We start from the raw sequence: 13,013 nt of genomic DNA, 5'->3' as shown, positions 1-13,013 counted from the left end.
CGCACGCCCCCACCCCGCGCTCCCCCTGCTTTTGGCACACGAGCCAAAAAAGATTCGCCATTACTGGTATAGAGTCTCCTGCCTGGGCAGAGGGCTAGATTAGAAGTCCTTCAAGATCCCCTCCAACTATGTTATTCTGTTATTTGATCTGCTTAGTGCGAGATTCCGTGGGTCTCCAAACTTGGCAACTTTTAAGACTTCAACTCCCAGAATTCCCCAGCCAGCATAGGATGCTTTCTTTCCACAGAGATTTACTAAGCTGCCATCTCCTCCCATTGATACCCGCTTGGCCCCAGTGGCCTTTTAATGTGTTTGAAGAAGACGGGTGAATTAATGTTCCCAGCTTACCATATCTTTGGCCCAGGGGTTTCTGGGCCTTATTGCAGAAGTCATCTTGTTCCAGGTGCCCCAGTAGGCAGGCCGGTGATTCTCACAGAACTGCAGGAGCTTCATTCTGCCAAATTTCTTCCTTTCGGGAGCATCTTCTGCCTGGCTGCTACTCACAATGACCACATCGCTGTTGAAAAAATAATAATAATAGGGCGCTCAATCTTTGGTGTCGCCCACCGGGGTACCAAGACACCGAAAGAAAGAAAGGAGGGAGGGAGGGAGAGGGGAGCTGAAAGTCGTCCTTGATCTCCAGTGAAACGAAGTTCCTAATTAGTACTGGGATAATGACGCCTGACTCACAAGAAAGGGACTTTTGTCCACGTCCTTAGAGAGGCCTTCGATTAAAATTGAACTGGTGAATTGTGTCACAGCTAGGAGTGAGTGAGTGAAAGTTAAGGAAACTGGTGGGCTGCAAACCACCCCAGATCAAAGAGGAATGGGGGAAGTAGGGAGGGGACGCTAAAGCTTTCTGTCCTGGATGCATGGAAATGCCAGAGGCACCCTGCCATGAAAACATCTGGACAGGATGACTAAGGATTAAAGGGATCACAATGCACACTCTCTTACAGCAGGGAAGTCGTGAGGAGACAGCCGTGGGCTTGCAGCCAAGACAAGCTGAGACTTAAAAGTTGAGGAAGAGAGGGACATCTTGACATGGGTCCTCACACCCAAGCGATATGCGCAGTGCGTTGTCAACATCATATTTCCAGTGATTGCGCTTTTTTTTTCTCAAGAGGCAACTGGACTTCCTTTGTTTCTCTTTGAAGACAGACGGGGAGGGATACGACATCAACCATGGTGGCGCACTGGTTAGAATGCAGGACTGCAGGCTACTTCTGCTGACTGCCAGCTGCCAGCAATTCGGCCGTTCGATCCTGACTGGCTCAAGATTGGCTCAGCTTTTCCCTTTCTCTCTCTCTCTTTTTTTTAGGCAGGGGACATGATTAGAAGTTAGACAGGAAAGAAAGAAAAGGTATACCTAATAAAGGGTGATACGATTAAAAGCTAGAATAAGAGATAGAAATAAGGAGAACATGAATGTATTCATTTTTATCTTATAAAATGGAAGCAATAATGAGAAAAGGTGGAATAATTGAAGGATGATAGATTGCAACGTAATACAAATGTGTATTGTTGTTAGAAATACATAGATTGGATGTAATAATTATATTTAATCTGATTAGTTTCGTTTGGATTGGAATGTATGGCACCCAGGTGCCACTCTGTTCAAACATTGATTTGACATTTTCATTAAAAATAAAAAAAATAAAAAAAGGTTGGCTGAGCATCCATGCTTCCAAGGTCAGTAAATTGAGGAGCCAGATTGTTGGGGGAAATAGGCTGACTCTGTAAACAGCTTAGAGAGGGCTGGAAAGCACTGTGAAGAGGTATGTAAGTCTAAGTGCTGTTGCTATCATCTATCCCCAGTGTACAACACGGTCCTTTCAGCAGTTCCAAGAAGGCTCCTCACCTATTTGCACCACTCAGGTGACCCTGAGGACACAGAGAAACTTACAAGTGGCCTCAACGGCTCTCTAAAAAGGATGCAAATGGCACAGCTATAAATCCTTCCCTTCCCCACCATCCACTCAGAGCTGGAGAAGCTTTTTGGATGAGAAGTGAAACGCCTTGAAAGAAAAACCAGAAAGTCCAGATGCCCATATAGGCACAGCAGCTTGTCTAGTTTTATTCCTGAACTTTTATTGTTATCCAAAGTGTTTTGCTAAAGCCACATCTGTCCTATGACAGGCTGCCTCCCCCCCCCCAAAAAAGAGTACCGTATTTATCGGCGTATAACACGCAGTTTTAAAACTAAAATTGCAAGCTTAAACCCTGCCTGCGTGTTATACGCCGATACTGCGTGTTATACGCCGGGTCCCAAACTGCCTGCTCCAGCTGATTCACCGGCGCCCATGATACTCATAGAAGTGCAGCATCCATTTCATGGCAGCGTCGGCGGCTCTCCAGCTACCCTGCCTGATATAACCCCTACATTGCAGCAGTGGCGGCAGCTCTCCAGCCACCTGCTGTTCGCTTTAACCCCATCATTGAACAAGCGGCGGCTGGAGAGCCGCCCGCTGCCTGATTTAACCCCATCCTAGCAGCAGCGGCTCGCAGCGGCCAGAGAGCCGCCCGCTGCCTGTATTTTTTCTCCATCATTGCGGGTGCTTACCTTCCCGCCCGCCTGCTCTCTGGTCCCAAGTGTACGCGCCGGCATTCTCCCAATCAGCTGTGAGTCCGCAGCCGCCCGCGCTGCTGTTTTAAAGGCTGCTCCTCAGGACCCTCCGAAAACTTTTTGGTTTTCCAAAAAGCAGTGATTCTGATTAAGTTTTTTTGCTCAGAGGTGTTTTTTCATTTCATATTTGCCTTTTAAGAGGAGTTAATGTTATAATTCATGTTCTAATGTTATAAATTTTAATCCAACATTAAGTTCCGAGCTTCCAAGTCATTTATTTTTAATGAAAAAAATTTTTACTCAAATTTTTGTGTTAAAATGGGGAATGCGTGTTATACGCCGGTGCGTGTTATACGCCGATAAATACGGTAACTAACCTGTTAATCTCGTCAGCGCTGGGGCTGCAGGCAAGGATGGGCTTCCATTTTCTAGCGTCCCGACTCTTCAGCTCTTCCAGGAAGGAAAGCTCGCAGCTCTGCTCTTCCACGGAGCGATCCATTCGGTCGGAGAGCTCCTGATCGAAGGGCACCCGGCAAAGTGGAGCCAGGACCATGTTCTCCTTGATCTCAAAGGGAGCAAACTTCCCACACCAGCCGGCCAGAGTCTGAAAAGAAAGAGGACAACTTTATTACGCTGTGTTCTGACCTAGGCTTCCTGAGACCGTACAAATCACACGCAGTCCCAAAAACCCTCTTTTTATTTCAAAGGCTGTGAATTATATTCATTCAAAGCCCCTAATGAGTCGGAAATAGTTTGTGAGGAGTCCGACAGAAGTCTGCCACAATCCTTCGGGATAAGCACCCACCTTTCTCTCCCTTGAAACGCTGCAAAAGACCTAATTGGCAATTAGCTTTGCAAGGCCACACGGAGCACAGAGTCAAAACGAAGCTTCAGAAGGTAAACCGACCAGCATGAACAAAGTTGCTTCCTGCAAAGGCTCACGTGCCTTTGCTCCTCCTTTATGTCCTATGGGAGGGGCCAATCACCTCCAAGCCTTACTTCAGAGTCGTCCCTTTTGTCTTAACTGTTCTTGCCTTCTGGCAGCTCTGCGCATGTGCACACTGGGAACAGGTTCCCCCTGGTTCCTCACTGATGTCCGACTCTGGAGACTCAGGAGGCAGCACAAAACTCCCAGATGGCCCTGGCCCCCTCTCTGCCTCCGACGCAGAGCCCTCATCAGAGCCTTCCCCGGGACTGGCTCATGTTCCTCCCCAACCTCCTCACTCTCCGAATCTCCTGCCAGCTCCGCCACAGACCGCAATACGCTGTTCTTCTTGGAATGCAACATAGGATACAAGTTTCATCCTTGAAGCCCAGGAACTTAAAAATAAAATCACACACTTAAAAAATAAAATATGTTACCTACCATTCTGAGGTCAGCATTTTGCTGTTTAAACCAAAGTGCAAACAGAAGAAACGTCGCATCACAGCCACGTTAGGCTGTTTTTAAGCTGCAGGTTAATTATTCTTACAGGTAATCCTCAACTTACAACCATCCATTTGTCTAGTGGCCGTTCGAAGTTATAACACACTGAACGACGTGACTTGTGACCATTTTTCACATTTACAACCACCGCAGCATCCCCATGGTTATGGATGGAGATGCTTGGCAAGCAATTCATATTTATGACCGTTGCAGTGTCCTGGGGTCATCTGACCACCTTTTACGACTTTCTGACTAGCAAAGTCAATGAGGAAGCCAGATTCACTTAACAGCCGTGTTGCTAATTTAACTGCAGTGATTCACTTAACAACTGTGGCAAGAAAGGTTGTAAAATGGGGCAAAGCTCACTTAACAACTCCCTTGTTTAGCAATGGAAATTTTGGGCTCAATTGTGGTTGTAAGTTAAAGACTACCTATCTTTTTTTTTTTTTAATTGCAGGTTGATTAGACATGCTGATAGCAACTGTGTAACAATTCTGACTCTGGGGACATAAGCCTGCAACTTCTTAAATTTCTTTACATTTCAGCTTCTCTTATTTTAGCTAAATCTACAATAGTTGTGCTGTTTTGGCCAACAATTCCATTAATAGTTCCTGAAATTCACAATGGCCTTCAAAGTTCAGGTATTTTATGGTATTACCCAGAAAAAGAACATATAGTTTTAATGCCTCAACGGTATACAGAAGTGGTTAGAAAACTTACTTTTGGAGCAGGCGGGGTTTTTGGTTTTTGAAAGAACCGGGTGATTTCAGCTTTTCCTGCTTTGTGGCGCTAGAATCAGAATATGGAAAAAAAAAAAAAGAGAGACGTTTCAAGCCACGAAATTAAAAACACCAAAGCCTTCTCTAACACAGAGAAGACAAACACTGTGTGATGTCCAAAAGCCCTTCTTTTGAGCTCTGTATTCTTGCTGAAATAGAATAAAGAAAAGGGCTTCTGGTTTTACCTTCTCTTCTTCTTTTAAGCGTTTTTCTTCTTCTTTTTTTCTTTTCTCTTCTAATTTTGCCCTTCAAAATAAAGGTTTAGGAAAATATAATCTCGGTTTACGAAAACACAAGCATTGGGAGCGTTCAAATATTCCCCCACACCTCAAAATGTTGGGTAAGGGTGTTCCAGTCCAGGAATTTTGCAGATCCTTAGTTCAAAGGCATTTTGGGGTGGGGGTGGGGTGGGAAAAGCTTCCATTTGAATTTCTAAGTCAAATCCATTTTACGATTAAGTGGTTCAAGAGGCAGCCTTGGAAATATCCATCACAACTGGACAGCGAATTGCAATGGAGCACAGATTAAACCTCACAACTTGCGTGAGATGGATGGATGGATGGATGGATGGATGGATGGATGGATGGATGGAAGGAAGGAAGGAAGGGGAAAGGCAAGGCAAGGCAGAAGGGAAGGAAAGGAAAGAGCGAAGGGAAAGAAAGAAGGGAAAGGAAAGGAAGTAAAGGAGGAAGGTCCTCATAGTGATACTCTGAGCAGCATTAAAGCAAAGCAGCCAATCAGTAGAATGTGATCCTATAACTGTCCAATTATATTCAAACAAATTGTTTTTGTAACAGGCTTGGTAACAGTCCCTGGCTTGATGGCCTGGACGGTGTTGCATTCATTCCATGTTTCGACCTTGGAAACGGCAGCAGTTCTCATGGGATATACGACTATGGTAGCCTCCCCCTTTCACCCTTCCACATAGCTATGGCAGACTGGCATCTGAGGAAGGAAGGAAGGAAGGAAGGAAGGAAGGAAGGAAGGAAGGAAGGAAGGAAGGAAGGAAGGAAGGAAGGAAGGAAGGAAGGAAGGAAGGAAGGAAGGAAGGAAGGAAGGAAGGAAGGAAGGAAGGAAGGAAGGAAGGTCAATGGTACCCGGAACACCATTATAGGAAGGCAGCCAATCAGTAGAATGTGATCCTATCAAGAGAAAAGAAGCAACCAAGTCCAGCTAGCAGAATCCCAACATCCTAACCAACCAGAAGAAGGGAAATCTACGTTGACTGGCAATCCCGTGTGACAATGTACTTACTCCAGAGCTTCTTGCCTCTCTTTCCGTTTTTCTTCTTTTGCGCGCTGCTTCTCAGCTTTCTCTTTTTCATCTTTCTCCTTTTTCTCCCTCCTTTCTTTATCCTTCAGCTCCTTCTCTTCTTCTTTCTTCCTCTTCGCCTCCTCTCGGGCACGCTCCTTCGCAGCCTGGGCTTCCTTTTTCAGCAGCCTCTTCTCCTCCCGTTCAGCTTCCAGCTTCTGAAGTTTTTCTGCACGCTCTTGGTCCTTTAAACAGAGAGAGACCAGAAGAGGCCTTTTAAGAGGAATTCTTGACCCTGTCGTATCCCCACAGTCGAGCAGGGCAATATGTGTTAAACAGGTAACATTACAGCCATTAGTTAAGCGACCATTTGACGTTACAACTGCACTGAAAAATGTGACTTATCACCAGTCCCCAGACATAGCAAGTCATAAAACAAAGCATGGCTCACTTAACTGCCTTGCTTAGCGCTGGAAATTCTGATTGTGGTTGTTGTAAGTCGAAGACTACCTGTATTTGTGTCAGCTTCTGCCTTGCTGTTGCTTCAGCTGCCATGAAACGGGGAGGGAGGGCTGGTATTTGGGAGGGGTTAATGGATGTGCTGGAGGAATATTCTAGGATGTTCGAGTTGCTCGGATGGCGCATGCGTGAGAGCTTCCCGCTTAGACTAACGGCCTCGACATTCCATCTTCGTGATGCCTGTTTGAAGTTATCTCACACCTGACACTTGGAGGACTTATGATTTGCCTGATGCTATGATCTTAAGGGGTGGGGAATGGACTATTCTATATATCAATCGCTTTCGCGCCTAATTAAGTAGACTTTGCTTCGCAACTGCTTGCTTACCATTTATAATTAGTAAAAGTATTTTTGATTTCCAATCCATGGAGTCTCTTAGTTTTCCTTTCCTAATTATGTAATGGAGTAACGCTGACAATATGTTTCCCAGGCTCCTCCCCTGTGGGTGACCAGGATGGTGAGCCCAACTGAGGGAAATCAGATGAAGATGCACATCAGCTAGCGGGGAAGGGGGGGGGGGACACAGGGCAGACAGTTGTAAATTCAGCTAGGCCCAAATTTTGTTTGCGTAACTCTGTGGGGGTGTGTGTGCAACGGACAGAACAGTGGAATGGTCATAATTCCCTTCATTCAGTGCTGTTGTAACTTTTTTTTTTTGTTATGATTAGAAAATTTATATTGCCACCTTTCGCACATGGCGACTCAAGGCGTCTTACAAGAATATAAAAACCTCATATAAAAAAGCAATAAAACTAATAAGAGGGAACCATGTAATAAATTAATGAAATAATAATCCCCCAACCCCTGCGATATTTACACACGAGCCATTTAATGGGCTCCATCCCGTTCTGGGTTCCCCAGGCCCACTGGCAGAACCGGATCTTCAGCGCCTTCTGGAAGAGGATTACAGTGGGGGCCATTCTAATCTCTGGGGGAATGATGTTCCAGAGTGTGGGAGCCACCACGGAGAAGGCCTTTCATCTGGGTCCCACCAGGTGTATCTCCCTAGGACAGGGGTGTCAAACTCAAGGCCCAGGGGCCAGATTCGGGAAGCTTAGTTCTGGCCTGTAGGGCCACCCTGGAAACAGCAAAGGACTGGCCTGCAGTGCCTTCTGCCAGCGAAAATGGAGCTCGGGAGGGCTGCATGTACCTCTCTAAGCTCCATTTTTGCTGGCAGAGAGTTGCAGGAGGGTCGCAGCTGAAAATGGAGCTCGGGAGCCCATTTTCACTGGCAGAGTGTTCGGGGCCAACTTAGGCACCTCCAACTTGACTGACATCATGCTGGCCAGGCCCCTCCTGCAGCGCCCCCCCCCCAAGGTCAAACACAACCCTGATGCAGTCTTCAATGAAATTGAGTTTGACACCCCTGGACTAGGGGATGGGACCCACAACATTCCTTACTTACCTTTGGCCACTGAACAAAAAGGTTATGAAGTGGAGATATCTGGCATGTTCATAGATTGAATAAATAAAAACTTTCCCCATCACAGATACCAGAATGACAGAGTTGGAAGGGACCTTAGAGGTCTTCTAGTCCAACCCCCTGCTCAGGACGGAAGGAAGCCGTATACCATAAACCAATGGAAAGGTTTAAACTCACACAACTATCTGCATAACCTATTCGCTCTGTCCTCTTTTTAAAATTATCTGTCCTTCAAAATTAAAATGAAATCCTATTAACCCTGGGAGATCTTGAAAGAAGTATTGGCACAGTTGCCACCCTCAAATATCCTGGTTTGCTACTTTTTTAAAATTCTGTTTTTATAGCTATTGGAAATAACATGGCTACTGTAGCTGGAAGGTGGAAAGACTCAGAACAACACTGTCACTTTGTTAATATTGAAACAAAGAAGCAAGTAACTTAAAGGGGGTTAGAAATTTTGTTTCCTGGTGTAACATTCTGTCAATCCTTGCCTTCCTTGGCACTGAATATATACTTAACCTTATCACTCTAATAGGAGGGAGTTTTCACAGGACTCTGAAGCTCATTTCAACCTGTCCTTCCACCCCCTTATTTCTCAAAAAAATGTTCCAGTAATTTCCTCAAGGAGGAGTCTTGCTTTAGAAAAAATATATATTTACTTTCAACAAGGGATAAAATACAAAAAGCAAAACAGAGATTAAAAAGTAAGTAAGCAAAATCAGGGGTGCAAAAGAAGGAAAAAAGGAAAAGAAAGAATAATTCCCATCTTTCTTCGGTACAGATGCAGATATAAAATACACTGACCTCTTACTCTAAAACCAACAATGCACAGTATTTCTATAATCATAAACTGTGCGAATCATCAAATCCCAAAATGAAATCTTCATTTCTTTCCATTTCTAGCGACAGGTCCAACAATGGTTTCAATTAAAGTTCAAACAGAAACAAAGGTATTTTCTTTAAACGAAATACCGTATTTTTCAGAATATAAGATGCACTGGAGTATAAGACGCAACAGGATTTTGAAGAGGCAAACAAAAAAAAAGTTTTTGCACGAAATGGGCCGGGTTTTTTCAAAAAAGGGGGCATGAATAGCCTTTAGGAGGCTTGTAGAGTGCTCCTGGGGGCTGGTGGGCAAAAACAAGCAAAAATCCGTTTTTTGTCAAAAAAGAGCATGCATGGCTCATTTCTGCCCTCCCCCCGCCCCCAGGAGCACTCTATAAGCCTCCTAAAGACTATGCATGGCCGTTTTGGTGAAGGGCGGGGGGGGGTTCAGGAGGCCAAAAATGCTGTATTCAGTGTATAAGACGCACCCAGATTTTCACCCTCTTTTTTTTAGAGTAAAAGGTGTGTCTTATACTCCGAAAAATACAGTAATCAGTTTAGGGGGTGCCTTGCTTTGTCTGGAAATTGCACCATCCAATCACTGCAACCACCAAATGGACCAACATGCCATGTCCCACTTGTTCCTGGATATTGCCAAAGCCAGAAATAGCTGCATCACACAACTTCCTTGATTGTCCTTCCAAAGTAGCATTTCAGCCGTAAACACCTGGAAGATATGGGATGGTGGAAGAGGCCTTTTAAGCCAGGCCAGATTCCCTCTGATTTTATATTGTCTTCCCCGGAATTTAAAATCTTTTCTGGATTCTAGCTGGATATGGTAGCATAGAAACAAGGGCTTTTTCTGCCTGCTGAGCTTGTTTCAGTGGACACAAATTACAATTTATTAGGGATGCGCAGGCATGAAAAATGCTCTGGAATCAGCACTTCAGACATCCAAAAAATAGAAAATCTGTTACTCATTACTGCAAGTATTTATTAGGCTTCTGTGCTTGAGCAGCCAGAGTGCCAAAGTCACTGGGGATGTGTCATCATCTCTTAGCAACCAGAGATAATTCTTCTCCAGGATGATGACTGGTAATTAAAGTAGCTCAAATTTTAATGGGGTTTCACGAAAGCTTTATTTTTTTAAAAAAGCCCCTCAGGCTGCTTCAGTGATGACCAAAGAAATGTTGTCATTAAAACCATTTTGTTACTGTCTTCGCCATCGCTTTCTTAAGCCCGCACGCTTTCACTTTTCAGCGAGTAAATTCAATTACTCAGTGGAATCATCTCACCCTCTGTAGCTTGAGTTTCTCCTTCTCCTCAGAACTTCGATGGAGCTTTGGAGAAGCCTGAAATAGGAAAGATGGAGCAGGTTATGCTATCAACATTTCTTTTAAGCAATCAGAACCGAGACTAGGATTTATACAGAGCACAAACCATAACGGGGTCTGGGGTCGTGATTCTACAAACCATGTTTAAGGGAATTGTGGTTAAGCACAGTGGCCCCCAAAGTTTGCAGTTTGGCAGCCTGCCTGGAAGGTGGAGAAGAGGGGAACTGGGCCATGTGGCGGGCTGGTGCACGCACATGAGATTGTCCACCGGCCCCCCACTCAAAGCAAGTTGAGTTGCACTCCAGACAACCGCTCAAGTGGCCCAATTCCAAATGGGGACCTCTGGGCATGAAGTGTGAGTCAGACCAAAGAGTCATTTTCACGTTTTTAAAGACGGACAGCTGTATTATGGCATAATGCAGTGACTTGACTTCCTCATCCGTATTTTGAGAAAACAGAGGAAGCACAAAGAAACACTTAGGCCAGTTTTTCTCAACCTTGGCCACTTGAAGATGTCCGGACTTCAACTCCCAGAATTCCCCAGCCAGCATTTGCTGGCTGGGGAATTCTGGGAGTTGAAGTCCAGACATCTTCAAGTAGCCAAGGTTGAGAAACACTGACTTAGGCTACAGTCAGGTGAGGTTAGAATCACGATTTTCTACTTATCTTCAGAAATCCTAACTAAAAAAAAAATTTTTTTTTTTAGGTAAGATGATTAAAAAAGCAACTTTGGCATATGAAGTCTGCAATGAATCCCAGCCCAGCAACATGTATGAGAAAACCGAAAAGCCCTCCTCAACCAGAGATGGGCTGGGACTACATCTCCCATAATTCTTATCTAGCAGCTACAGGGAGTCTTCAACTTATGACCACAATGGAGGCTGGAATTTCGATCATAAGTTGTTGGGGGTTCTAAGTCGAGGTACCAACTGACTGGACTCAAGCTTACAACCATTTTTATAACAATCATAAGCTGAGTCACCATGGCTGCAAAGTGAATCTAAATAAAATCTATATGAAAAAATACAAGCTTCATTTTATCATTACGGCAAAGAGGCAAACTAAAAATACTTATTTGCAATAGGGTTTAAATTTGAATGTTTTGGAGGGTGATGAAAGGATGGAGAATTATGTTCTGCAATGTTTGAGGTATATTCTGGGAGTAGCAGAGCGCTAACACAACACAACTTGATCTGAATTTATATCAAAGTAAGAATCTTCTCCAATTCTTTCCATAAAGATTGCTAATTCCAGTCCATGAGTTGAACAGCAACAGAAAATAGGCAGTAGACCAACTTACAATTGCCACAACTGCAAATTGTACTGGCACCACCAAGACTTTCCCATTCTTATTTGAAATCAAGAAAACAAGACTTGCCAATTAAACTTAAGTTTTGGCCAACAGAACAATTCAGGACTTTGTTTCCAGCTAAGGAAGGGCAACAAACAAATCCCAAAGGCTTGTGAATAAACTACTTCCCAAAAACAATACAGGGCTTTTTAAGTATTGGCTGGAGAGTTTAATGACATAATAGATACCTTTTTAAAAAAAATAATCACACAGATATATACAATGTGTAACATGCCATATTACACAGGCAGTTCGAAGACCCAATAACAACAAAACAGAGAAGTTTTTTTTTAAACACACCGCAATACCAGACCACTTTGGAGAAGTTGATACGCAATACACCAATTTATGCAACACACTAAGTCAGCAGAGAGTGATCCTTGGCTCACATATAGTGGATCCAGCTGCCTATGTGCTTATGGAGTTAGGTTAAGGATGTAATTCTCAAGCCTTTGAGTGTTTCTGATATAAAGGGGAAGGTTTTAAGAAGCAAAAAAATATGGTTTTAGTGTTGCAGAGCACAGCCATAGATGTAGTCCCAGTCAGAAGTAGATTGCTTCTATATATAAATTTCATTTCACATTGTACAGGGATACATTTAGCAACTGGACTTTGTGCTTCCCACAGTGCATAGTCCTCGACTTGCAACCATTCATTTAGTGACCGTTCGAAGTTATAACAGCAGTGTAAAAAGTGACATTTTTCGTATTTAATCTCCATGGTCACGAGACTGGAATTCGGCAGCTCGGCAACTGGCGTGTACTTATGACGGTTGAAACCTTTCACATGATCACTTCCCAGCAAAGGCAATGGGGGAAACCAGATGTGCTTAATGACTGCATGATTCACTTAACAACTTCAGAGTTTCACTTAACAATTGCAGAGATTCACTTAACTGTCATGAAAAATGTTGTAAAATGAGGCATTGAACAGCTGTCTTGCTTAGCAACAGAAATTTTGGGTTCAATTGTGGTCATAAGCCAGAGACTACTTGTAGAGGGGATACATCTGTTGACTCACCACTAAGTTCTCTATAGAAAGAGTGGATATTATAACAAGGCCTAATAAGGCCTTAAAGCCAAACATATCAAGCTGTATTATAGCATACAATCCTTACTCTTCATCTAGTAATTTTGGCTGGTAGCTCAGACATCCCTACAAAGGAATTTCCAGATTGTTTCCGGAAATAATTTTTAAAAAACCTGCCAAGTCGCATTATTCCACTAGAAGCTATCTATAGATAGCATTTAATGGCCATAATCAAGGAAATTCCACACCACAAGCTGTTCACTTTGGATTGTTTCCTTCCCTATCACGCCCACGGGGTATCTGTTCTGTGGAACAGCCAGTTCTGTGGAAATTTCCCTGGGGTTTACTCCAGGGAAATGGAAGATTTCGAGCCTTTGTTCTCAACGGGGCCCACTTACTGTGTTAATTTTTCTTTTATGAATACTGATGCTATATCGAGAGCCAGTTTAGTGTAATAATGAAAATACCAGGAGATTGTGAGTTCTAGCCCTGGCTTGGTAAGTGACCTTG

General features: G+C 43.8%; 1 protein-coding gene across 1 annotated transcript in view; it reads right to left on the bottom strand.

Annotated features, from left to right (window-relative positions):
- CHAF1A (chromatin assembly factor 1 subunit A) overlaps positions 1-13,013 on the bottom strand; it is a 32,812-nt gene that overhangs the window by 8,869 nt on the left and 10,930 nt on the right. The window contains exons 4-9 of the mRNA XM_087703352.1: positions 10,085-10,141; positions 6,026-6,267; positions 4,957-5,017; positions 4,713-4,781; positions 2,944-3,170; positions 349-517 (exon numbers count right to left, since the gene is read on the bottom strand). Coding sequence (XP_087559478.1) covers positions 349-517; positions 2,944-3,170; positions 4,713-4,781; positions 4,957-5,017; positions 6,026-6,267; positions 10,085-10,141 — 825 coding nt within the window. The remainder of the gene's footprint in view (positions 1-348; positions 518-2,943; positions 3,171-4,712; positions 4,782-4,956; positions 5,018-6,025; positions 6,268-10,084; positions 10,142-13,013) is intronic.

This window comes from Thamnophis sirtalis, unplaced genomic scaffold (genome assembly GCF_051295495.1).
Source record: "Thamnophis sirtalis isolate CommonGarterSnake01/CBP01778 unplaced genomic scaffold, rThaSir2_p1.2 scaffold_1, whole genome shotgun sequence".
NCBI classification, from domain to species: Eukaryota; Metazoa; Chordata; class Lepidosauria; order Squamata; family Natricidae; genus Thamnophis; species Thamnophis sirtalis.
Note: the sequence above shows the minus strand (reverse complement) of the source record. Positions and strands in the feature narration are given on the sequence as shown.